Source organism: Wolffia australiana, chromosome 7, assembly GCF_029677425.1.
Source record: "Wolffia australiana isolate 7733 chromosome 7, ASM2967742v1".
NCBI lineage: Eukaryota > Viridiplantae > Streptophyta > Magnoliopsida > Alismatales > Araceae > Wolffia > Wolffia australiana.
The window spans coordinates 263,890-289,889 of NC_135841.1; the positions used below are offsets into that span (position 1 = coordinate 263,890).

The 26,000-nt window shown below is 43.4% G+C and overlaps 3 protein-coding genes and 1 long non-coding RNA gene across 9 annotated transcripts; 1 reads left to right on the top strand and 3 right to left on the bottom strand.

Moving 5' to 3' along the window:
- Nucleotides 1–8,845: 8,845 nt before the first annotated feature.
- On the bottom strand, nucleotides 8,846–14,337 carry LOC144705472 (pre-mRNA cleavage complex 2 Pcf11-like protein). The gene is made up of 7 exons (XM_078578165.1): nucleotides 13,750–14,337; nucleotides 13,361–13,462; nucleotides 12,952–13,212; nucleotides 12,081–12,191; nucleotides 11,420–11,965; nucleotides 9,658–11,328; nucleotides 8,846–9,253 (listed from the first exon to the last, which is right to left on the bottom strand). Exons 1-7 carry the CDS (start codon nucleotides 14,173–14,175, stop codon nucleotides 9,236–9,238), a joined length of 3,135 nt encoding a protein of 1,044 aa, XP_078434291.1. The 5' UTR covers nucleotides 14,176–14,337; the 3' UTR covers nucleotides 8,846–9,235.
- Nucleotides 14,338–14,839: 502 nt separating this feature from the next.
- On the bottom strand, nucleotides 14,840–18,504 carry LOC144705473 (serine/threonine-protein kinase D6PK-like). 5 transcript variants are annotated; one of them, XM_078578166.1, is made up of 3 exons: nucleotides 18,228–18,504; nucleotides 15,895–17,356; nucleotides 14,840–15,818 (listed from the first exon to the last, which is right to left on the bottom strand). In XM_078578166.1, the coding sequence occupies exons 2-3, from the start codon at nucleotides 17,250–17,252 to the stop codon at nucleotides 14,981–14,983; spliced, it is 2,196 nt and encodes a 731-aa protein (XP_078434292.1). In that variant the 5' UTR covers nucleotides 17,253–17,356; nucleotides 18,228–18,504; the 3' UTR covers nucleotides 14,840–14,980. The 5 variants fall into 5 exon arrangements, with proteins under 5 accessions (XP_078434292.1, XP_078434294.1, XP_078434295.1 ...); XM_078578168.1 differs by lacking the exon at nucleotides 18,228–18,504 and adding an exon at nucleotides 18,068–18,168; XM_078578169.1 differs by lacking the exon at nucleotides 18,228–18,504 and adding an exon at nucleotides 18,056–18,077.
- A 180-nt stretch (nucleotides 18,505–18,684) lies between these two features.
- LOC144705474 (Transducin/WD40 repeat-like superfamily protein) lies at nucleotides 18,685–21,992 on the bottom strand. The gene is made up of 12 exons (XM_078578172.1): nucleotides 21,798–21,992; nucleotides 21,599–21,711; nucleotides 20,746–20,775; nucleotides 20,512–20,654; nucleotides 20,227–20,406; nucleotides 20,071–20,134; nucleotides 19,889–19,996; nucleotides 19,646–19,799; nucleotides 19,459–19,548; nucleotides 19,316–19,371; nucleotides 19,191–19,248; nucleotides 18,685–19,001 (listed from the first exon to the last, which is right to left on the bottom strand). The coding sequence occupies exons 1-12, from the start codon at nucleotides 21,877–21,879 to the stop codon at nucleotides 18,790–18,792; spliced, it is 1,290 nt and encodes a 429-aa protein (XP_078434298.1). The 5' UTR covers nucleotides 21,880–21,992; the 3' UTR covers nucleotides 18,685–18,789.
- On the top strand, nucleotides 19,001–19,644 carry LOC144705475 (uncharacterized). Of its 2 annotated transcripts, none has more exons than XR_013582047.1 (2): nucleotides 19,001–19,394; nucleotides 19,477–19,644. It is a non-coding gene; the product is annotated as an uncharacterized LOC144705475 (long non-coding RNA). The 2 variants fall into 2 exon arrangements; XR_013582046.1 differs by having other exon boundaries at nucleotides 19,001–19,376.
- Nucleotides 21,993–26,000: the final 4,008 nt, after the last annotated feature.

The window sequence follows — 26,000 nt, forward strand, 5'->3', positions numbered from 1 at the left end:
ATTCCCATTCCCGGTGTAAATGAAGCTTTCAATGGCACTTGGTGTTCGGCAATGGAGGCAACCCTGCATAGACACGCTAATATGAATAGTGGCCCTAGAGTCGAGCCACTATGTGTCTAAGGGTGTCAGGCTTAATTAATCCCATTGGCTGGATTTTCAGATCTCATAGGATAACAAAGATTTGAGTATGCGAGGGCAATCATTACATCTTTCTTTCATGTCTAAAAGTTATTGGGATTCAATATAGGAATTTTATGCCCTTGTACGGTGATGTACTCGAGTGCAGTCGCTGTAGAATAGGACAAATAGCTCACATAAGGAAATGAATTGCAAATAAAGTACAAACCCATTGCAAGACATCAGGCGCAACATTAATGTATCATCTTACTGCAATTGACAATTTGTTGTGAATAATAACATAGACAAAAAAGTTCCCGTTAACTAGCAAGCCTGTCTTTGGACCGACTAACCAATCACAAGAAAATAACTGAATATTTGTCTCATGTCATTTATCACGAGCGTACAAAGTCTCGTCCAGTAATTACTGTCCTTTGGGCCAGCTAGTACCGACATTTGACACTTGTACACTACATCCAATGTATAGAGTAAATGATTTCCACAAAAGAGCCCACTTTGGCAGGATATTGTTTCCGTCAAAAACTCATTACACTTGACAATGTACTGAATTTGCATGTACTCGACTGCTGTTATGAATACCTTTGATTATCCATGATGGTGGGTGTTTTCAAGTCCAAATGCCAATCATAATCTGTCAGTTTTGCATTAAACTAACATAGACCAATACATTTTTTGGACCTTCTTGGGCCGACTAGTGGTGAAAATCCATTAAACTTGGTTTAATCGGTCTTTCAATGGCTAATTTGCAACTTGAACGTTGATATTTCTATCGCTGATAGCCCTAATATGGACTAGCTTTGCCTTGGAATTGCTGTTGTAGTGGCTTTTAAAAGGTCTTTTAATGGCCAAGGGAATTCTAAAATGGGCCATTTATATCATGCCTAAAGGGCCCCAAGGCAGCCCTAGATGGGCCGCCTATTATGAATTCCATGGGGATTGGGCCGTTTGGGCAGCCTGATTTGAGCGGCCCATAAAAGGTCCCGCGGGGCCCCTTGGGCGGCCCAAAATGGGGTTTTGTGAGCCCTTTGGGAAGCCTTATTTTGGGCTGCCCATAAAAGGTCCCGCGGGGCTCCTTGGGCAGCCCAAATGGGCCGCCCTTTAAGGGGCTTTCGGGGGCCCTAGGCAGCCCGAAATGGGCTGCCCATTATGGGTCCCCGCCGGGCCCCATGGGCGGCCTGAAATGGGCCGCCCTTTAAGGGACTCTTGGGTGCATCTTTGTATGCACCGCACGGGAGGTGCACATACCACCCTCAAAAGATGCCTCTATCGATCGCATTTAAGCCATCAGATTCTCTTCCGAAGGCCGAGATATTGCCACATAGCATCACGAAATCAACTTCTTGACATTTTTGCCTCAAAGTTCCTGCATTTATTCGCGCGTGCAATTTGATGCCGTCCAGAAGTAATTATAAATATGCCCCTCCGCTTTCTCTCTCCTCCATATTCCCTAAAAACATAGTAGAATCCAGGTTATTTTGATAAAACACTAACTATTTTTAATTGGATCTTTACGTCTGCAATGCGCGATCGAGAGCTGTTTTAGGGGGGGAGGAGAGTCCCGTAGAAGAGATGGAATCTCATGTCTTTGCTCATCGGAGATCTACTCTTCCCCTAAAGATATTTGAGGGTACATCGTATGTTCTTATATCGTCTTCCCACAAATTTGGCCCCCCAGCACTAAGATGTATCTTTGTGGGATACTCAATGACCTAAAAAGGATACCGCTGCTATGATCCTATCATAAAATGTTATTATGTCACCAAGGATGTCAGATATGAATAAAATACCCCCTACAATCCATGGAATAATATTCAGTGTCAGCGGGAGCTATCTTTAGTCAAATAGCAGTAAGAAGGCATTATAGGCCAAGAGGGTGCTTAACCATGCTCCAAGAAATTTCAAGTGAACCACAAGGACAATCTGATCCATAGGAACATGTGATTGACTCATCTTGACATGAAGAAGATAGCCCACAAGTTCCTCCTATCAAATATTTCAGCCACATTTACACCAGAAGAAAACCAACAGCCAGTACAGCAATGTATACTCTTCTCACTGGTCTTGTTGGAGCTATAACTGAGGGACAATATCCCATTCAACAATATGTTAGTTCATCTTGTCTCTCAAACCTTATCAGCTTGATGGCGCACGCCATCAAAGATCTTCGACGACGTCGTCGGCGCTGCCTTCCACCGTCGTCGAAGATTGGGTGATAAATGCTCATGTACCGCTTTTTGTTTTCATTGTTCTTCTCTCTTGTTTTCATTTTCCTGTTGTGTCATTGTGTTGTCGTCGCGTTCGCAATGTGTCCCGTACGTCCCTCATCGTCGTCGCGGGGAGGGATCCTTAGTTATTTTTGGACTCCCTCCCTTGTGCCATTGCTTCTTCTTTTTCTTTTCTTTTTATTTTATTTTCCCCTTCTATGTGTAATGGGGGCCCATTCTATAAGGGCCCCCAATGGACCATCTTTCTTGTCTTGTTGACCCACTAAGGGAAGGGGCCCATTGACCTCTTCCCCCGTTATAAGGGAAGAGGGGGGCGCCCTAGCCTCCTTAGACCAGGAAGAACAAGAAGGAAAAGAATCGTCATTATTTTCTGGTCTCCCTTCCTCGTCCAGAGAGAACAGAGAGGAAGGAAGAAGAGGAGGCAACGGCAGTGAAGAGCCAAGAAGGAGGAAATAGGACACCGATTGAGGACTCGACACTTTGAGAATTGGGGGAAACAACGGGGAGGTTTTCCTCTTGACGACTCCCCTTCCCCCCCCCCCCCCCTTCTCCAATTTTCCAGCATCAAAAGCTTTATCAGACCCAAATTGGAAGCACACTATGGAGGATAAGATGGTGACACTTCAAAAAAATATACTTGGACGTTAGTTAAACTTCCACCAGGATAGAAAGCAGTGGGTTGTCGATGGGTGCTCACTCCCAAGTATAAGGGGGATGGAGACATAGATTGGTACAAAGCACAACTTGTGGCTAAAGGATATTCTCAAATGTTTGGGGTGCACTATACCAAAACTTTTGCTCTAGTGGCCCAAATGAACACTGTTACAATTCATCAACTTGATGTTAAAAATTCATTTCTACATGGTAATATTGAAGACGAAATTTACATGCATATACATGTCAGCTATAAGTCAGCTCAAAATGCTGCTCTTGTGTACAAACTATATAAAGCTCTGTATGGCCTCAAACCATCTCCACGAGCCTGGTTTGGGGAATTAACCAAGGCCATGTGTCATATGGAATTTACGCAAAGAAATGGCGATCATACTCTTTTCATTAAACATACCCAAGTTGGAGTTGTTATACTACTTGCATATGTTGACAATATGATCATGACCAGTGACAATGTTTAAGAAATCATGCCTTCTCCATGATCATTTATCCAAACAATTTGATATCAAGGGGTTAGGCCAACTAAAATATTTTTTGGGAATCGAACTTATGTATTCTGAGGAGGCAATTATGTTGGCACATATTTGGTTTACCTTAGATCTCCTAAATGAGACTGGTCTGCTCAGCAGCAAAGCTGGCCCTACTCTTGGGATCCGGATCATAAGCAGGGACTTGCAACGTAGAGCCCTCCAACAAACAAGGGACGCTATCAATGATTGGTTGGCAAACTCTTGTACCTATCTCATACACACACAGACATTGTATACATTGTTGGGTTAGTCAGTCAAGTCATGCAAGATCCCTGCGAAGCCCACAGAACTGTCGTGTATTGAATACTCTGCCATTTGAAGGGAACACCTAGTTATGGGATACTCTTTCGAGCAACAGGCCATATGAATCTTGAAAACTTTATGAATGCAGATTATGTCGGTGATCTACCACAGACTACTGTTTGTTTCTCGACGGAAATCTAATTACTTGGAAAAGCAAAAAATGTCTGATGCTTCCAGATCATGTATCGAAGCTGAACTCTACACGCTAGCATTAGGAGTTTGTGAAGCACTTTGGATTTTACATGTAATGCACAACCTTCAGATTAAACCCACCATGTCAATGAAGTTGATGTGTGACATTTAGTCTGCTATCGAGATTGCATGGAATCCAATCCATCATGGTCTAACCAAACATGTTGACATTGATCGAAAATTTATTACGGAAAATCTGGAATATGGAATCCTCCACATGTTTTATGTTCCATCTATCAATCACTGTGCAGATATCCTCACTAAAGGGTTGCATAGCCTGACACTCAACAGGCTTATAGACAAGTTGGGACTGAAGAATACTCACTCTCAGCTAATGGGGAGTGTTAAGGGTTAGGAACTCCAGTCCGTCCTGTCCAGTTATTCACCCCATTCTGTTCTACTCATTGTTTATTATCCTCACACACTGACTGTTGTAATATCTTATTGGGATCTAACGGACCCCAAAAGGGTAAGTTAAATATAGAGGTAATACCCTAAAAGGGTTTATGAGAGTTTTTCCCTTGAGAAACTAAGAACGTGATTTCTTCCTCTCTTCTCTCTTCTCCTCCTCTCGGCATCTCTTTCATCCTTCTTACATTTAATCATTTGTGCCCAAGGAGAGCTTCTACTTGATGGAGCGAGCAATCCCACTCCATCGGAGATGTCATCGGATTCATCACCCTCGTCACCCTACTCGGCCAATGCCCTTTCGTATTTTGTATTTTGTTTTGTTTTGACTTAAAAGGGGGCCCCCATGTTCAATGGGCCCCAATATTGGACCCACTTTAAGAGGCCCATCATGACCACTATATAAGGGAGAATAGGCATCCAACTCAAGTAGAGTAGGTTTTTTTATTTGTAAGTTTGATCAGCTGCTAGTCTCTTGAGAGAGGAAGAAGAAGAGAGAAGAGCGATAGCTGCCTGCCTCGCGGCTCGCGCAGCCACCAGTGCAGCCGCGCCGTCCGCTCGCTCGCCCGCCTACGCCGCCTGCCCGGCCATCCGCACTGCCTGCTTGGCCGCCCGCTATGCCGCCGCGCCATACACCCAGCCGGCCGCACTGCCCACTTGGCCGCCTACGCTGCCTGCTCGGCCGCCCGCGCAGCTTGCCTGGCTGCTCCCCACCCGCCCAGCTGCCCTTGCTGCCCACACGAACACCCGCGCCACCCGCCAGACCGCCCATGACGCCTGTTCGCCTGCCTACGCCGCCTGCCCGGCTGTCGGCACTACCTGCCCAACCACCCATGACGGCGCCGTCGCACGTGCCATCCGCACGACCAGCCGCGCCACGACCGCCGCACGTGCCGTCCGTGTTGCCTGTCACGCCACCCACTACACTGCCCGCTTCACCGCCCGTGGCGCCTACACAACCCGGGTGCCTATACCATGTCCTTCTATCGAACTCTGGTGTGCTGCCTGCAACGTCCATGCCGCCTGCCCGATGTCATATTGCCCGCGAGCCCTTGCTTCCCTTGCCTCCTCTCCCAGCATCATGCTTCTTGACGCCACGTTTCCGCCGTTAGTCGAGCAACGCGGTGCCTGCCTCCGGCACACCTCCTTTGAGTCTGCCCGCACCGGTTATTGCATCAATGAATACGATGACAATAGGATGACACAACCTACGAGGTACCTCGCTCCCCTAGCGCGTCAGTTAATTTTATCGCCTATAGTATATCTCTCGGCTGCATTCCACTGCGCTCAGGTTAGCATTGGTAAGAGAAAAAAAACACTACGAGGGATACTTCATGGGTGATTTCTTAGGTACGGGCCCCCATGCAGCCTTAGTACACGAACGATGTAGGAACAGGACTTAAGTCCACAAGCCTTGCTCTACTTGAAGGAGCTAAGTCCTGAATCCACAGAACTAGAATGATATTTTGGTTCTGAATCAAAGAGAATGGAAGCAAAGAGATTGAAGAAAATGATATTCAATATTAATAGGTTAATGTGATGATATTCACTTATTTATTTAAATTAAATTGGTTTATATATGTGTGTTATCAAGCCTTAAATGATTAAATCTATTTCTAGAATGATATTTTGAATTTTTAAAATTTTTAATACTTTTTTGGAATTTACTGAAAATAAATTATGAAATAAAATAATTTTCTGACTGACAATATGATTTTTGACATTATGCTATTAAAGATATGATTTTTCTAAATCAAAATGTAATTATATTTAATTTAATATGAATTTCAAGAGATTTTTAGGTTTTTTTATTGCCCCCGTCACATGTCGCTGTTTGATTAGTCAAACGGCAACCAACCAATGATTACGGTTAATGATTGGTGATAGCCAATCATTAAACCTCATTTATGATTATCCTCACTCAATCATTAAACACTAACTTTTATGCCATCGTGATTGGCGATGCCATAATGGCATTTATTACTCGCATAATCTCTTTCCAAACAAATTTGTAATCACACGGGTGACATGGCCTAATAAAAAAAGCTCTTTTTCCCAATAAATGAGATATGGAGATCAAGGCTCGAGAATTAAAATTAAGATTTTAAAAAAAATTGACTGGTCAACAATGACAGTGCCTTCCAACCTGTCAGAAGACATGTGGCGCACATGTTTCCCCCTTTTATTGGGTTTTAAAAGAAGCGTACTAAATATCGGTATCCTGACACACCGCCACATCATACTTGTATGCCTTTTTAATATCTTCTATAATAATAAATAAAATTAAACATATTTTTGTATTTTTATGGTAGGGACACGTGACGTGACAGGAGTCATTGATTGAGGATGACACAGGGAAATCTGAGCCAATGATTGAATTTAATGCCACGATGAGACAAAGCCCTAAAAACAACATAACAGAGCTAACGAGGACAAGGAGAGAGAACTCTTTGGGTTAAATCGACAACAATCATTGTCGATTGTTGGTTAAGCTGAAATTTTGAGGGTGGCTTCATTCTTTTTCCCTCTATCTATAAATGTGGTTGTATCTATAAATTGAGCATCGAATCTTTGTAAATAAAAAAAAAATTAATCTCACTTTCTCCTAGAGAGGAAGACTGAAAAAAAGCAAAGTTTTGAAGGTCCATCAAGAATATTCTTGATGTCTTGAGTATTGGAGAAGGTCAATATAGAAGTGAGGAGGCTGATTTGAATCAGGATGGCACTCTGGTCATGGCGAAACATAGAAATTAAGGTTAGTCTCTTGCCTTACATTGATCATTCTTCAACTAATTCATATAGATAGATCATACTCATCACCACTATCATATATCATCCACTTTATTTACTGTCATCTACCATCCACATCATGTATCACCTACGCCATCATGATCTCATCTTACCATCACCTCTTCACGTCTCCCTTCATCCTACGCACTCCTTTTCACTCACATCGTTCACAATACACTATCTACTACTCGTGTAATACTCGTCTTATTCTTATCAAATAGGTGTTATCCCAATCTCTGATCACTAATTTCATCCTACCGCTACCTCATGCTATATGTATCTCTTCCAATCATCACAAATTCACCCTATAGAGAAAGCTATTTTCCTAAGATCCATTCCATGTGGAGACGACCGTGGCTCATCACTTAGTCAAATTATTTTATCAGTAAAGGTTTATAAATTTTATTGAGTAAACTCAAATCTGAAGTGACATCATTGTACCCTAATTTTGAGTGTATCAATTACTGGAATGCATTAAACAAACTAAGAGCTCAAGTCATTGTCATCTTGTTTGAAATATAAATTTCTTCAGCATTAAAAATCTTTATATGTTATCATTTCCTCATCCCAAACCCCTAATAAAGAGCATGATCTCTTAAATCTATTATCATATCATTTACTTTATATAGGGCAGACATCTGATGATATTCGAGGAATTTCATCTCTTATATCTGAACACATGATATTTTTGGAAGAAGGGACCAGCCGTCTGTCTAGGGAAAGCCGACATCCTCTGTGGTAAAAGCTTTTTTTAAAAGGAGATGATTAAATGTTTGAAGACTGATGTTATTTGAGCGATTTCTGACAGATCAGGTTAAAATCAGGAGTAGCAGCATGTGTTAATAAAAACGAGATGAAATCTAAAAAGATTGATCGCTAATTAGAGGGCTCCTATTGATTATAGTAAATTAATTTTAATATCTGTAAAATATCACTATCATCTTCCTTTCATTGTCCAACTTTTAGACTAACTTTAGCATCGTATTTTTCAATGGTAAAACCACCCCATTCCATTGACCTGCATCACACACACTCTCCCCAACTCACCTCACATCCAGCGCTTCCAAAACATATAGTGTATTTAATTAGAACTAATTATTATTCTTTGATTGCAAAATTAAATAAGATTTACAAACAATTATATTATAAAATTTAGATAAATTACGTTAAACAGGATTAATATTTACAACCTTGATAGAAATATTTTGAATTGATTTTTGAATATTGTGTTTTATTAAATTAGATCTAATTCCTAGAAAACATATATAAAAATCCTTAAAATAGGAATTAAACTTAAAATTCACACATCCATTACTTGATGCATGTAGATTTCATCCTAACTTGATCTATGCTTGTAAGGAAAATTACAAATATGGTTAGATAAATCAGATGCCGTAAATGACATAATTAATCCTAATTTCTACATTCTCATGTAGCTTGGCACCCCATAGGCTGGTGACTTAACTAATCGATTGGGTTAAGTTGATCCTTGAATAATTAAATAGTGTGAGATAAAATCAGCCTGCTGTGAGAGTAAAGACTTCGGGACTATGATTGAGTGAGGCAAGCCTTGAAGGACAGAGGTAGTGATGGGTTTCAACCATCCTAGTGTTAACTCAAAGTTACAAGGTTTTGGAAGGAGAAAAAATTGAAGGACTTTGAATCACCCAGATGTACGCGGCAAATGACATAAACAACTTACTTGGAGTGCTCTTCCAATGTCGCTTTCGTCTCCCCACAAGAGAGGGGACTAAGAAGGCACACCTGATGTTCAGGCTAGGCGATAATCCCTCTTAAGATGACGAGGTATCGGCCAGAAGCTTCCTCTTTGGACCGAACTTGTAGCACAGAGAGATCCGGTAGTGCAAACTATCCGGGGCAACCGCCAGTGCAAATGATGAGGGCAGATAAAGATAGAAAGAGATATTAGACAGAACGGAGACATGGCTAGTTGCCCCCTATTGATGGGGGGGTTCTTCAGCTTGCATCCTGTTCCTGAAAGAGGATCAACGATATGACTGGGATGATCAAAATGTAATGATTTCATCGTAAGAAGACGCTCAGAATGGTTTATATGATGGCGATGACCAAAATGATTATCACCATTAATATGACAGGGACAAAACGACTTTCGTCTCTCACAAGAATGATAACTGATGGACAAAAAATTGAGAATGATGAGCATGAAAGCAATGATGACAATCACAATAACATCATGACGGAATGATAATGATCAGGAGAGGAGTGAATGCGGGAACCTTGATGATAAGAGCTATGACGATGTTTGTAATAAGAGAAATAAATAATTATGAAGACGATGGTGAAATAAATGACGACTTTGGTGATAATGGCAGAAACCACAGATGAGGCAGGATGTGTTTGGTTGATCAAAAGCATACCATTTTAACAGCAGCCCTGTCAAAACCGTCATATGGATCATCTGCATTTGCTCCATTCAAATCTCCCTCGCTTGATCTGCATCGAGCATGCACAATGAGACCATGCTTCTGCGCCAACCCAGCAGTTTCCTCTTCATTGGGATGTTGCGTAAAATGACAGTACATAGCTCCCCTGTACATCCATTCATCTCTCTCCTCGCAGAACGCATCTTCAAATGGCTCGCCACACATTGCGCAGATACACTGGCCTTCATCTGCAGGGACCATTGGCTCGCAGCGATCATCAGACTTTGCCAGAATCCCAACTGGGGCATTCTCCAAAGCTGTTATGCTCGTCGAATCCTCGTCTCTTGAAATGTACTGGTCCAAGCTTGGGTACCACTTTCGAGAGGATTCTTGATCAGAGTCGACCTCAAAATCAAGCTTCGAGGTAAAGAACCAGTTGAAACTAAAATGGGCCTGGATCTCATCTCCGTTCTTGAACCTTGGCTCGTCAATAACAGCATCAATATGCTGCAGATCCAGATCATAGAGGCGATTCAGAACCTCCAGATGGTACTCTCGCAGGACATCTGGTCTGAAATCCAGGCCGATCAGGCCTCCTACGTCTAAGGATGAAATGCGTCTTTTCGACGAGACAGAGGAGTCCTTGGGAGCTGAAGAGGGCCCTCCTGGTACCCGTGGTGGTGGCTCATTTTGTGAAGAGGATGCAAGTGAAACAGTAAAACTGGTGCTGGCAGGGGGAAGAGATGAACCCGCATCGGATATCAGCTCAGGAACGTTGCCTGAAGCCAATTCTTTGCCTGAAGATATCAGACCCTTGGCAACCAATGAGCTTAACAGGCTTGATAGTGGAAGATTTGAGCCAGTTTCTTCTGCGCTCGGCTTTGAAGATGAAGGACGTGGCCCAGGAGGCAATGGAGGAAGCTCAGCTTCTGAACCAGGAAGTGATGCAATCGGAGCAGGATGAGGCCTAGATACCAGTGGAAGTGAACCAATCAACCCCACCTGAGTGCCAGTTGATGATGCAAAAGGTAATAGCCCACTTTTGGCAATAGCATCCAATAATTTGCTTGTGCTAGACTTGTCCAGGGAAGCTGCTGTGGAGTTGACTGTAGAACTGCTGATGAGAGTTTCCTCAGTTTTAATAGAGGAACGAGGGTGCCTCTGCAACTGTTGAAAGGAGGACCCAGACTCCAGCTGCGGCACTTGGGTTAACAGCTTCTGGGGAACGGGTTGGCTGGGAAATTGCATTGGCTTTTCTGGCTCCAATTGATCTAGATCAGCTGAGTTACTTGGTTTCGGGAAAATCAGTGGTGGTTTACTTAGCTTTAGAACAGATGATGAGACTGTATCGACAGTAAGGTCTGGTCTCATCCCACCCAATTGACGCCCTCCAGTTGTCTTTGGGAATGACAATGAATCTACCTCCACTGGTAGTTGGCTGCTTCTTGGCTTATTAGAGAAAATGCCCTCTTGGATTGAGATATTTCTTGAGGTTCCTGCAAGTGAACCGAGGGGAGGGACTCTAGTCTCATGTGATGACCACAGTCCAGGGGCCCGGTTATCAAAAGATACGCCTCTAGGGAGGTTATCAGCAGAATGCTCCCGACTACTACTCTGCCGACTCTCGCCTTGAAGAGAAGTCGTCGAAATAAGCTCCATCTGTTCCTGAAAAATAGGGGACAAGAAGGATGCAAGATATTATTAAGTGAAGAGACATGGGAGCCTATGCAAAAAGAGTTTGGTTACAAAAACGCACCCTTGACTTGAGCAGCCTATCATCCTTACTAGGTAATCTGCCAACACGGGGCAAACTCTCCAGTCTGCTCCAGGGACCTTGAAGAGAATCAACATCTGACGCAGTCCTCCTGTCTTTCTGTAAGCCAGGGAGGCTCTCAGAATCCTCGTAATTCCAAGCATTGCTAGAGTTGCCCAGATCCCACGTGTATTCTTCTTCTTCAGAATTTTTCCAGTTCTGAGATCCAATCAAGCTGCTCATCTTAGAACTCATTTCCTCTCTCGATGATGAATGAAAGAGTATTTGGCTGGATTCCGAAGCTTTGAGGTTTTCACCATCAGAACTTGTTCTTTCGGCGAGCACGGTCTCATGGGTATTCAACTTTCTGACATTGAGGCCCGGCTTCTCCCCCACTTCCTGATCAGCAAACACTGCACCACTTCTTTGAATCCCAAAATTAGAAACTCGAGAGTAGTCTGAAGTAAAAACCCGGTCCAAAGAGCCCTGATCAGAAATGCTTCCAAGAGATGATTCATTAGGAAGTTCCCTCTGGGATCTCTGAGCTGCCTGCAAGAAAATGTCCCCACCATTATTTTTTTCCAAATTCACAGAAGGAGCTTCTGTATTTTTTGAAATTTCATTCAACCTCAAGAAAATCTTGAAATAAAACCAAAATGAGCACCTTTATCGATGGATCTGGCCACAGCCTCGAACTGCCAATAACAGGAACTCGATCAGCCTTCTCCACGCCTTCTATAATGCTGGCTCCTTTCCCGACGCTTGCCGCTTTCACCTTTTTAAAAATATATAACCGGAATATATTCGACAATGAGAAGAGCATTCAAAGGCTAACCACCACACGGGAGAAACAAGGTAGCTTCAAAGTGATTGTTCAAAAAAAAGATAGCTTCAAAGTGAAATTCACTACGAGAAAAATGACCAACAGTCAACCGCACAAGAGAACTTTAATTTTAAAAAATTTTAGCCACTCCATTTGAAAAGTTATTGAAAGGGAAGAAGAACCCAAATTCTAATCAAAAGACAAACAACACAATTTCAAAGAAATATTCAACAAAACAAAACAAGCTCGAAGAAATAACCATTGAGAGAAACAGCAAGCTCTTTGGTTTTTGAGAAAAACAATAGAATCATAGTCAGATTTATGACATAATTTCCTTGTCTTCTTTGTATGCTGTCTCAAATATAGTTCATAATTGACACATGATTAGAGAAAGGATTGAAAAGCAGTAGCAGAAACGGATATCCGAATAAAATAAAAAAGAATCATTTCATTAGCAGGACAGTTTATCACGAGGTTGTCTCACCTAATAAAGTTTTCAAAACATAAAAATGAATAAACACGAAAGCAAAACTAGCCACTCAAAATTGACACATGCTGATGAATATTTTTTCATCAGATAATCAAAGATTCCTAGAACAAAAAACAACCTCCAATATGAGAATGTTTAATTAACAAGATATCCAATTTAGAATGCACGGAGTCAAAAACTGAAACCCATAAAAGAAAATTAATATTCAGTGAAGACGCTTACTCGGCCAGGCTGCTGAAGTTGTTGTCTGGCCTCTAAATATTTTGGATTAACATGAATGCTATGTGGAGGTCGCTGTGCCTGAGAGTCAGGCCGTGAAGCCACCACTCCAGAAGATGAACCGTTGACGTTAGATTGAAAACTGAGCTCCTTTTCAATAGTGAGGAGCGGCGCGGGGGGAAAGACGCCTTTCCACGTTCCAAAGAGATGTCTCATTCCTTGGTGAATCGACGAGTCAACCTGTCGATACGCTTTGCAGAAAACCTAGAAAATAAAAGTATTCATAAGAAGATGGATACAACCAGCGAAGAAGCAAAAACAATTTTTCACATGCCACAAAAGCAGTAATAAGTTGCAGGGAGGTTAAATAACAGCTAAGATAAGAGAATGAGTATTCAGAGAAGGGTCCAACCTCTGGCAGCCTGGAGGCGAAATGTTTAATATAATCTCTTCCGATGTTCTTCACGATGCTGTCCAGAAGATAGAGCGAGGGTAGCTTTTGATCACTGGGCACCTGTCCAGAAGTAGAATTTGACAAGAGAAGGGATTGGTTAAATATAAATGCCTTCCAATGAATATCTTGAGGTTGACTCAATTCTGAATACCCAGTTTCAACACCAAAATCAAAGACTACAAAAATAAAGAATGCCAGGCGATAAGGGCATTCATTAAGACGCAAAAACAGATGAGAAATGTAAAACCCAAGTAAGAAGAGAAGAGACATCGAAGAACTGAATGGAATAATTGATGCAGTATAACCCGACGGATTAATTGAGGTCGTAAAGCGAAATTAAGCTTCACCTCGAGAATATGAGCGCAGATGACGGCGGCAATCGGTTTGGCAGCAGGCATGTTCTCCCCAGCAATGATCGTCAGGTTGGTGATGATAGGCTTCGAATTGAAGGTGAGTTCGGCCAGCGCCGCCTTGTACTGAGCGGCCAACTCCTGCATCTGCTGTTCGGGAGGGTTCTGAGGCTGATAGGGAGACCCTCGGAGCACGGCCGAGGGCTGATCGTCGACCCTGGGATCGTTGGCCCTAAACCTAGAGGGCGCCAGTTCAGGGCCAGCGACCCTCGAAGGGAAGGCTCGTTCCCGATCTGGACCGGCGCCCTTGGCGACGAGAACTCCGCGCGGGTCTCTCTCGGCCAAGTCTCCGAGCCGCGGCTTCTTGAGGAGGCCCGGCTCCTTGCTCCTGTCTAGGGATCTCCGCGTGCTCTCCATCTCCATCTCTCAACGCCCGATCGATGCTACTGCGGAGCGAGCCCCATTGAAGCGCCAGCGACAACCCCCGTAGCAGAAGCTTCCCGCTGGGAGAGGATCAGAGCAGAAGAGAGGGCCGGCGCTGCAGGAGGAAGGAGGAGGAAGAAGAAGGACAAGTAAATAACATGCCTAGTAACTGGCTGATTGATACGGGGGGTTTTATTTTTTAGTTTCTATTTTTATTTTTATATCTATTTATTTTCTTCGAGGGGCCTTTAAATAGGAAATGACATTTCCTTCTAAAGGACGGACGACGGAATAGGACGGACGGAACGGCATTTCGGTGAGTCGCCCGTCTGAGGGGCAGGGACGAAGGCTTTTGTTCTGTTCCCGTTCCGTAATCCGTAGTCAGGACGGATGACGATAAGGAACTGAATGGATGACGGCGCGTCATCCATCTGAGAGCCTTATCCGCAAGAGACTAGTAAGTAATAAGGAGGCGTTGATGGATTGGGCCCCGTTAATGGGTCAGTCAGAGAGAGGGGGGGAGACCAAGGATCGTTGACTTCACCCACCAGTCAACGGGTTGACCAAGGACTGGACAAGCCAGGTAAGAAGGCTCTTTTATGTAGTAGAATCTGGACTGCCGCGGCTTCTTTTCTTAGTTCAAACCTTGTTTGACCAAGGCGCAAACACAAGTCAACGGGTTTGACTCACTTTAACTATGCAAGAGGTCAATGGGTTGAGTTAAAGACAAAGACGGGTGGGGGGCTTGATGCTTTTATCATATAAACATTGAATTATGGCGGCCGAGTGGAGGAGAGTCAGCTTCTCAAAAGAGCTCAAACCCAATGTGCTCGCCATTGACTTTGAACTCAAAGCGGCCTCCTTCCTTTAAGACAGAGGTGACGGGAGCCGGCAGCGGTGGCGGCGGCGGTGGCGGCAACGGCAGCGCCAGCGGCAGCGGAATCTCAGGCGGGGATGCAGACCTGATGAGGGCCCAGTTCAAGCCGTGGAAAAACATGTGCTGCTTGATCTCAGCCGCGCCCCTACGCGAGCCGAGGCGGTTCTCTGGCTCCTTGGATAGCAGCCCTCGGACAAGGGCCTTAGCCTGAAGGCTCACCGAGGGACTCGTCGGGAACTGCAGGTCCTGGCTAACCACATTGGCCAGGGTCTCCTCATTGACTGCACCCTTGAATGGCGTCCGCCCAAACAGCAGCTCGTAGAGGAATACCCCCAGGGTCCACCAGTCGACGGCGCTCCCATGGCCCTCGCCCTTGATGATCTCTGGCGCCAAGTACTCATGGGTCCCCACGAAGGAGTTTGACCGTGCTGCTGTCGGTTCGGCCACCAGCTGCGGCAGTGATGCCCCTAGCTTCCGCCGAGCCACCGCTGCCGACGCAGCGCCGGGGCCAAAGCAGGTGACACTGACCCAGGAGGAGTGGAGGCAATGTGGGTCTGCACAGCTGGATGATCTCCGGCCCGAGTCGCCAACAGACAAGGACCGGAGAAGCATGGGGCTGACTGCACACTGCAACGACAGATCAAAGTCAGAGAGCATGACATGGCCATCCTCCCGCACCAGAATGTTCTCCGGCTTCAGGTCCCGGTACACAACCCCAAGCATGTGCAGGTACTCCAGCGCCAGCAGAACCTCTGCCACGTAGAACCTGGCCGCCAAGTCAAAATCAAGGTCAGAGACAATGGATGTTCTTACAGTGAATGGTCAGTCAAAGGTCAATAAACCTTGCAGCAGGCTCGGAGAAGCATCGGGAGGGCTGCCGCTGGCGGAGGACGTGGAGGTCCCCCCCAGGGCAGTACTCCATGACCAGGCAGGAGAGATTATCAGTGGTGAAATGGGTGTACAGAGTGGGGAGAAAGGGGTGGTCGAGGATCTGAAGAATCTCTCTCTCTGTCTGGGCTCTGCCCACCTTCTTCCTGCTGGAGAGGAAGTCCATGTCCATGACCTTGAGAGCAAACACGCAACCAGTGCCATCAAGCTCGGCGAGATAGACGGTACCGATGTCGCCAGAGCCAAGCCTCCTTAAAAGCACAAAGTTGTCCAGGCCCAAGTTACCATGAAGGAGCTCAGCTCGACGAATGGCTGCCCATCGCAGGTCTGCAGAAGTGTGGGGTTTGCTGAGCCCGCGGCCGCTGGCAACACTCTGGTTGCTTTCGCCGCTTATACTCGTGCTGCTGCAGCTGTGGTCGCCCAAGCTGCTCTTCGAGCTCTGCGAGCTTTCGCCCTTCTCTTTTGACCTCGGGACGACAGGGTTGACTTGATTGACTGGATCACTGGACGTAGGCACCACCTTAGGAGATCCAGGCACAGAATTGACCTGGCAGCCGATCACGTCACGGCCATTCTTCAAACTGCTCTTTGTTTTATGAGCCGTTCTGATCAGGCGAGGACTCAGGCAAAACATCAAGAGGCTGTCCGGTCTGGAGATGGAATCACCAGCGCGAGCTTTTGATTGGCTTTTTGACACTTCAGCCAGTGACTTGACTCTGCAGTCTGTCGCCGGTGATGCGATCACGTCCTTTAATCGGGCCGTCGGGGCCGCCTTAGAGGATAATGAGCTCTCAACATCGCACGGCTCTGCAGATTCAGATGCTTTGCCCCTGGCATTTGCATCCAAATTCTTTGGCGGGATAAGAGAAATTTCAAATAATGTTCCATCCTGCTCATGTAAAGACTCGTTGGGATGTACCGCGACAGACGCATAGATGCCAGGGGAGTTGATTGACCTGGATTGCCACTTCATCGCAGCCAACTGTGATGCCTGCGAGATACTTAGTTTTCTTAGCGCATGCTTAAGAGTCACCAGTTCTGAGCTTCCCGATGAGGACGGCTGAAGGAGGCCATCAGCTCTAATGGGCTTCTTTTGCATACTCTTTTGTTGTTGTTCGATGCCGGTTGGCCGAGGAGTTTCCTGAATGTTGTATGTTTCAGCTCGTGGCCCACGTCCAAATCCATCGCCATGACCGTATATCTGAGCAAATCTGGCTTCAACTCTTACTTTACAGTTGACTGATTTAAGTGCCTTGAGTTGATGGGAGTCCATCGGTTCATCATCAGCAATGATCTCGCAAGCCCCGCCCATTAAATTTCTACGTTGCCCTTCCGGCCTCCAGGAGTACCGAAACCTTTACCAAGATGAAGGGCCCATCGTTGATTTTTCTCCTAGCCAACTCTGTATGTACCATCCTGTGGAAAGAAGAGGCGGATATTTAGTAACTTTGAGTCACCTAAAGTTCTTGCAGATGAAAGGTAGACTTTGTCACCATTGAAAATAAAAATGCATGAAAATAAATGTCATGAAAAGTGCAGATTCCCAAGATTGCTAACATGCTACAAAAGAAGCCAACCGATTCAAAGAAGTTTACAACGTATCAAGACCTATTAGGGTGTTATATAGTAAAAGGAATGATTAATTTGAGCAGGAAAACGGTGGATTTTAAACAGAACGTGATTGGAATGAGGTACTCAGGCGTAAGCTACCAACAAGAATGATAAAGGATTCTGCCTTGTTTCTGTACAAGGTGCCACATCGACGGATAAGCGAACTGCCAACCGATTATCAATAGCATTCATCGATGTATACATCAATCAGAGATTTACAAAGGATTTGGATACGCTCGAATCCTTTACCCATTCGCGATAATTTCTGAAGGACTGCAATAATCATCATCGATGAAATGGTTCACATACAACTAAAATTTTCCTATCACACGCCAGGAATAGAAACAACAGGAAATTCAAATCAACTACGAACCGTCGCCGATCCACAAAACCACAGATTTTTCACCCAAAAAAAAATCTTCCTAAGACTTTCAGGGAAATTATATCCTATTGACGGATTCGCGTAGCATTATTTCCCCACGATAACTAAATAAAAAGTGAGACCAGTAAAAAAACCCATGGTTTCCTAGGAGCAGTTGAAATCAGCAGATGTACGATCCGCAGCTGGCGGGACGAAATCAAATAACATGGTAAAGGCAAAACAATAAACCGCAGTAATCCTTAAGGCTGGAAACAAAAAGGAAAAACAAAATCTAAGCACAAAGCAAAAGATCACCGCAAACAGACGACCAAGATCGATCCGCGGCCCCCGCGAATCCGTTACCGTGCCGAGCAATCAGCGATTCCCCCTCAAGTTGGCGTAAGTCGCTTACAAGTCTGAGACTGAGAGCGACCGAGATAGAGAGAGGTTAGGGTTGATGATGAGAGAGAACGACCTGAGGCGAGATGGAGATGACAGCGAAACCAGACCTTGTTGACAGCCGAGAATAAAAGATACCGACCTTTTAGTCAACACCCCTCAGACTTTCCAATTATTACAACTCTGCCACGCATTTAAAATTCGCGTTGAAATGGATTTCGACGTGCCACGTGCCTAAATCTGAAAGACCCCAGGACACATCGGAGGGCCTAAACGCCCTATCCTCGGGTACCCCCTCCAAAGTGGCAATCCGCGTAATTAGTAAAGAAAGTAGGGTTAAGAGTCTTGCGTGTTGAGTCATGGCGTGCGAAGATGACGATAAATTTAAAAATCACTATAAATACCTACTTTTCAACATTAAACAAGGTTGATTAACGACCATGGGCTGTCCCCGCGATCTTGACTGTTTCTCTTCTGTTCAGGATTCGTCGTCGTCGTCGTCGTGATCATCGGAACGAGGCTTGCGCTTCTTCTTCAGCTTGATCATCTTCGGACGATCCGAAGAATCGCTTCTCTTCTTTCCGGCTTTCGATCGATCGGCTTTCCGGCTATCATCGCTGGCTAGGGTTTCCTCAAGATCGTCGACCTCGGACTGCATGCCGTCGTCCCCGATCCCCCCCGCAGACACCTCTGCTGACGGCACAGAGATTAGAAAAAGCGGGCGAAATTCAAGCCTAGCAATGTGATTAATCCGTGATCTCCTTGATCGGCGATCGCATTACCGATCTGATCATGATTGTCTCGATCGCGGAGTACGTGATCAAGGTTAGATCCATCGGATTGAATTATCATTCCTAGGAGAGAGTTAGGATCGTCGACCTTCGCCGGAGAAGCTCGGATCGAAGGCCAGATGAGTGAGTTGTTGCTTGAGGAAGACCTGTTCAAACGCCAATCAATAGGTGAGTCGGATGAACTCTATCGAGGTGAGAATTCGAGATGCAAACCGCAGAAAGAGGCTGCCTCGTCCCCGCATCCCACAATCGCAAGTAGCCGTCGAGCCCTGAGGTAGATTGATCCTCTCCGGTGAGGAAGAACAAATTCCCGGAAACATGAATTTTAATTTAAGGTAAACTTTAGTTTAGCTCACCGCAGGATGCAATCACAGGAATATCGGGATGCCTCGCGATGGATCTGATGCTTCCGCTGCACTTGCCAATGAAGCAGCCCAGCAACTTTCCTGAGTAGAGATCAAGACCAAGATGGAGATTATACCATCCAGTTCTATGGAAGATTGATCAGATTTTTTGGAGACCGAGAATGAATTCATCTTAAACCTGTACGCATGTCGAACGACGCAAGATCGCCGGCGCCGGTTCCGACGTAGACGACGTTGCCGTCGAGGTCCGCCGCCAGTGAACGAATCGAAGATTCCCGGAAATCTACTGAAATCACGGGCCTTCTCTGAGCAGAGATATCATACAGCCGAATCTGTCGCACCAATGGAAAAAATTAAACAACCATAGATTCACAGCAATTCAAGATTAGAAATTTCTTTTACAAATCTTTGTCCGACTCACCTGATGATTGCTCGTCCCGGCAACAATCTTTTTACTATCGTTTTTGTTGAGGAATGTTGTCGCTGTGAACCAAGTCGGAGTGAATATTCCGAGGTTATTAGCGGCAGGCTGCGAAATTAAACACCAGTTCATCAACGAGCAACTCCTGAGTTGAAATCTTACAATCAAAACTAGAGTTTTACAGGTTTCGATGCCCAAGTCTTCTGACATCCGTCAAGATCCCACACATTCACTTCGACTCCTTTCCTGGATTGAAGATAAAAACCCACAGCCTAGTTGAGATTCACACACAGCCTAGTCGAATTCTTGAGAAATTCATGCTATTATTTGGTGCATACCCAGCAAATAAAGCATGTCTCTGATCCCCCGACAGTGATGAACATTGAACTTTGCCCTTTGCACATACATCCCACACGTTTGGAGAATTCACGAAGGAGAAATCTTCTGAGACGTCCCCAAGTTTGAAAGAGGCAAGGAAAGCTTTCCTGTTTTCTGTACAGACAAGCAGAGTACCCATCCTGGATAAAATATGAATTTATCTATTGGTTATGAAGGTGACATGCGGCTAAGAACTTTAGAAAAAACTATGAAAATACTGTCGAAATTCAAGAGATCAAGCATACTTGGATGAAACCTCTGGTTCATTTTTCCTGAATACATGCAATCCAGCGATTGCGTCGTCCTTTGCAATTTGCCCCTCAGAACAGACTTCATGAAGAAGAAAAGATTTAACAACATTGCCATTCAACGGATTGCGCAACTCCACCTGTATTTTTTTTTTTTGAATAATCAGCGGGTGTCAAGAATCGGATAAAGTTAATCAGGTTTTTTAATCAGGCGTTAAGTGGGGGACCTACGCTGCCATCTTTCCGACCAATTGCAAATAGCTGCAAGAAGATGGAGAGAAAATGTTAGTTAACATCCTTTCTCTGATAGAAACAAGTATCTTGGCAAATTTCTGCTTATGGTTTTAGAGTTCATAGATTTATTATTAAGGTTTCGGGTTCAGGGTTTAGGGGTAAGAGATTTTTTAGGCTTCATAATTTAGTGCTTAGGGTTTAGGGTTTAGTATGGGGAAACAAAAATGCAACACTTTAAATGCTAGAAACTCTTAAACATTATTGTGTTCCCAAGTATAATTCAATACGATGCTTGATTTAATTTAGGGCTTAGGGTTCAGGGTTTAGGATGGGGAAGCAACGATTCAACACTTTTAATGTTAGAAACTCTTAAATGCTCATGTGTTCCCCCGTATAAACACTATGATCATTGATTTAACTTAAACACAGCACATGAGACCAATTCTTGAAGGTTTACGGTTGAGGATAGGGAAACAACAATGCAAGAAACTCATAAATAATATAGTGTTTCCAAGTATAAACAATCCGATACTTGATTTAGTTTAAACACAGCAGGCAAGAGAAACAACACTGCAACGGTTGGAATGCTAGAAACCCTTAAATAATATAATGTTTCCACGTATAAACAATCCGATACTTGATTTAGTTTAAACACAGCAGCGCAAGAGAAACAACGATGCAACACTTCAAATGCTGGAAGCTATTAAATGATGTTGTGTTCCTACGTATATTTGATTGAGAGTTTAAACACGGAAGGGCTAGAGGACAATCGATCTGCCCAAAATTTGGGGCAGATTCGCAGAGAAACAGACATCGGAACGAGAATTCATGAATCGAGGAGAGAAATTACCGGGTGAACTCGATCATCGAAAAAGGATCCCGCGACGATGCCGCGGGAAACATCAATAGAGCCCCAAGTTTCGACTAGTTTAGACGTTCCGGCATTTCCCCGACATTCTACGACTGCAATTCGGAAGTGAAAAAAAGAAAAAAAAAATCGAGGAAATGAGCGTCCGGCGAAGAAATCAAAGAGCAAATAGAGGGCCTACCCTTGACGAGACCGAGAAGGTCGGCGGTCAAGACTCGGAGGGGCGGACATGGAGAGCTCTCGACCTTGCTCGTCCGAGGCATGCTCCTCTGTTGAACGATTGCGCCTCCAAATCGAATCCGCGGCCGGGTTCTGGTAGGGCTTTGACGAGAATTCGCCTCTCGAAAGACCCAAGAAATCGACCGTACTTAACAGAACTGTATTAGTCATGGCCCCTGTTTATATCTTTCCATGTTAGGGTTCGGATATATCGGGTCGGATCAAATCGGGTTTGGTCTGGTACGTCCGCAGTCGGGTCGGCCAGAGCAGCTTGGCTTAGTCGATCCGAAATCATACTATCAAATAGGGAACGCCATGGGACATGACGCCCCTGACCTGACGGAACGGATGACGAAATGTGATGGACCGTGACCTGACGAAGCTTTCGTCACGTCACCATCCCGTCACGCGTCCCAGCATATGCAAAAAAAAACCGTCATGTTCCCGTCACCGTCCATCCATAGGGCGTCCCGTCAGGTCCCCGTCACCGTGACGCCGTCACCGTCAACGGTGACATGAATAAACCCCTACTTGAATGGAGGGGTATATCTCCAATTATTCATAGGCGACGTCAGTTTGCGCGCGCAAAAAAAAATAGGGACTTTTGTGCAAAATGCCAGGAAATCAAAATGTCTACGTCACATGGGGAAATCTCAGCCATCGGAAAGATTAAAAACAATGATTTTTATATGTATTTTCTTTCTGTTTTAACTTTTCAAAAATTCCTTCACGTGCGTCATCCGTGACGGTCGTTCCGTCAGATCACGCGTCCTGGGCACCCTGTCACCATCACGTACCCGTCACGATCACTTCATAATCCATCACCTTCACCGTCACGGACCCCGAAAACCGTCACCGTCATCGTCATGTCATCCGTCATGTTTCCGTCACGGAGACGTGTGACGTGACGGATGACTTGTGTCGATCCCTAATTGTAGATATAGTCGGTGGGCTCCACCGAAAACTATTCCCCTCTGAAAATGCTCTCCATTGGACTAACGTGCCCTGTTTCATTTGAATTTGCCACTCGAATATTTTGTTATAATTTACTCTGCAGGCCAAACCAATTGCTCACCCGGCTCTGTTTATACCCCATGGGGATGTTCTAATAGGACATCTGACATCTGTGTCAGATATTGGATGTCGGGTATCGCTTCTGTAGTGATTGATGTCTGCCCTTGGCATTCGGATCAATATCGGCATGTGTTTGTATGTGTCACTTCGTTCTGGTTACAGTAAAAACCTAAACCAGAAGTTTGATCTGATGTTGGTCTTGATTCGGTCTCGGTCCCTTTTCAGTCCAATTAGGTTGATTACTCAATGTCAAAGTCAATGTTAAAAATTTGATATCAATCTTTGAAAATATTTCAAGTGAATAATAGAGGGTATTATTAGTCAAAATTAGAGAATGATAAATAAAGTGAGAAGAGAGAGAGAGAGAGAATGTGATTGAGAGAATGTGTGAGTGAATAAGAGGGAGAATCAAAGAGCTGGAGAGGGAGAGAGTGAGAGAGTGAGAGGATAAAAGAGAGAAAGAGAGAGAGAGAGAGGGAAAGTGAGAAGGAATGAGAAAGTGAGAGAGTCGGCAAATGAGAGAGTTGTTAGGTTCTAGAGGCCTTGATCTAGATGAAGAACTCAAAATGATTTGTGGAAGACTTAAACATAATTTCAGCGACATCAAAAAAACACAAAATGAATCACCTCGACAAAAATCGCATATGTGATTCCTTCGATCCGCAGACAAGTCGTGTGGAGTTGATCATGTATGCAACTTCTAGTAGTAGAGTCCTTCATCTACTTGACACTCCTAGGATGACTTAGGGTATGGTGAACTGTCAAACCCTAATCATTCGTCTGAGTTAGTACTAATACACTTGAAAATCACCAGAGAACTCTTATTTGATATTTCACTACCATGGCCAAGGACTTTAGCGTATACTAATGGTGGACAATCCCATATTGACTACTCAATCATTTTCGTGAACTTCTTGATGCACCCAACCTAATACAATTTCAAATTCCATGATTAAGAACTTTTTGGTCATAATCAATGTACAACCATCAATCCACAAGACATCTTTGGCGTGTCAAGTCTAAGAACCACTTACCCAACAGTGATGTGAATCAACTTGATTGACATATTGGTATAATACCATTCAGGAATTCATACAGATCAATTTAGTGAAAATTTTCTACTAAAGTGTACCCACTATGTATCTTAAGTGTCTCCACATTGATGGCTACGAGACCAACCATACTCATCATATGAGTGAGGCTATATAGTGTTATTATGTTTGGATACTTCGATGTCTTCTCGATTATCCATATTCATATTACGATCTCATCATAATTTCCTAAGTCCGATCATGTATTTATGGACTTCATTATATATAGGAGAAGGCCCTGAAAGAAATTCACTCATGCAATAATTTTTTAGGGCCCTTCCCCTTCTTTTCTCTTATCCCCACAACTCCTCTCCATTCTCGAAGCGAGCATGATGGTATGAAGACAATGACAGAGCAGGAATGGAGCTCGTCAAGGTGAAGGAGGAGATTTTACATACTGAGGATCATGTCAATACATCTAGTTGTTGCACATATGAGAAATTCAACATGACTCACTCAATGATCCTCAAAATCAAGGATGCAATATATGCATAGATGTTTTGATTCATTGTTTTCTTGATACCATTTTGATTTTTTGTTCATCTTTTTTTGTGAAAAATTCCAAGTTTTCATCCATATCAAGACCCTTAGAACCCAAAAACTCTCATAGCCTACATCAACCTTCTTTAATGATAGATTGGGAAAAGATCCATCATTATTGCTAATGCCAACTGAGGAACCAAAAATTAGGGTTAAATATGTTGTTTAAGGCTTCTGGTTTATACAACAATATTTATAATTTCCTTATAAGCATACAGAAAGTACGGGTCAAATTCACAAACAGCAAGTATTGAATAGGCGAATTTTTATTTGTGATTTCTACTATTTTTAGAATTTTGAAATTTATTTAAGGAAAAAAATATGATTTAATGAAAGAAAACTAGTGAAATGCAATTTAAAGTAAATTTAGGAAGGTCACACAATATTAATCTAATTAAAATTTTCAAGAATTCAGCTCGAAGACTCTTTATGGACCATTAGATATCATCATTTCAATTTGGAGCAATCTCAGCCATCCAATTTCCTCTCACCTCCGATTTTATCTCTCCTCCAAAATGTATGGCAGATTGCCAGCCTGGCACATACTTCTAGGAGTGGAAAAGTCCATTAATTCATTAAAAATATTTAAATAAATTCAAATTTATTTTTTAAATTGTAAAATTATTTTCTTTATTAAATTTAACTTCCAAAAATTCCATAAAAAACTAGAAAATTCATAAAAATATAATAAACCACTTTAAAGATTTAAATATATCTAAATAGATATTTCTGACTTGTGGAAGTATTTTATTCATGAAATTGGTGACAAAAAATTATGTTAAAATAATATAAAATCAAGAAAAAATTAGAAATTCATTATACAAGTGAAATAAATGATTTTAAACTCTAACAACATGTATTTATGATAATTTCAAGGAGAATAAACACATAAAGTGCATGAAATTACTATGAAAATTAGCATGTTATTTGTGATTTTCACCAACATATATTGTTTTATCATCTTGAATAGAACGATTATGAAGTTGGGTATTCTAATTTTGACCTTTGACTCTCACAACTGATAAAGCCAAAATGTTACATGAAATTATACACATATTAAAGTCATTTTATGATCATTTTATGTGTATTACATTCAATTTTACAAGAATTTTCATCTCATGCAATAAATGGAGCAAGTGATAAAACAATGCTTTTTAATGTAACTTTTACATATTTTAAGAGTCCAAATATTTCTCGGTAAAAATGTGTTTCAAACATTATTAATACTGATGAGATTAATGCTACTTTTTGTAAGTGAATATATGCTTTTTCAAGGAGGAAATCAAAGTTGAAGAAAGAAATAAAGGAGAGAAAGATATATATATATATATAATAAAAATTTTGGTTTTAAGCAGCTAGGGCTGAGCCAAGGTGCATCAGCCAAGCCAGCCACAGGCGGCCGAACGCAAGGTACTCAAGCCCAGCCACTACCAACAAGCAACGTGCCCAATATAAACCTT

What these genes read in the sequence shown, in the direction of transcription:
- LOC144705472 (XM_078578165.1), bottom strand. Translation starts at nt 14,175, where the DNA reads ATGGAGATGGAGAGCACGCGGAGATCCCTAGACAGGAGCAAGGAGCCG. An exon ending in TCGCCTCCAGGCTGCCAGAG is followed by an intron (nt 13,213 to 13,360) that starts GTTGGACCCTTC and finishes TTTATTTTCTAG; the next exon opens with GTTTTCTGCAAAGCGTATCG. An exon ending in AACTTCAGCAGCCTGGCCGA is followed by an intron (nt 12,192 to 12,951) that starts GTAAGCGTCTTC and finishes ATTTTTAAAAAG; the next exon opens with GTGAAAGCGGCAAGCGTCGG.
- LOC144705473 (XM_078578166.1), bottom strand. Translation starts at nt 17,252, where the DNA reads ATGGGCGGGGCTTGCGAGATCATTGCTGATGATGAACCGATGGACTCC. An exon ending in TTCTCCGAGCCTGCTGCAAG is followed by an intron (nt 15,819 to 15,894) that starts GTTTATTGACCT and finishes CTTGGCGGCCAG; the next exon opens with GTTCTACGTGGCAGAGGTTC.
- LOC144705474 (XM_078578172.1), bottom strand. Translation starts at nt 21,879, where the DNA reads ATGCCTCGGACGAGCAAGGTCGAGAGCTCTCCATGTCCGCCCCTCCGA. An exon ending in GTCGTTCGACATGCGTACAG is followed by an intron (nt 19,549 to 19,645) that starts GTTTAAGATGAA and finishes ATCTCTACTCAG; the next exon opens with GAAAGTTGCTGGGCTGCTTC. An exon ending in TCCGAGCTTCTCCGGCGAAG is followed by an intron (nt 19,002 to 19,190) that starts GTCGACGATCCT and finishes TGCCGTCAGCAG; the next exon opens with AGGTGTCTGCGGGGGGGATC.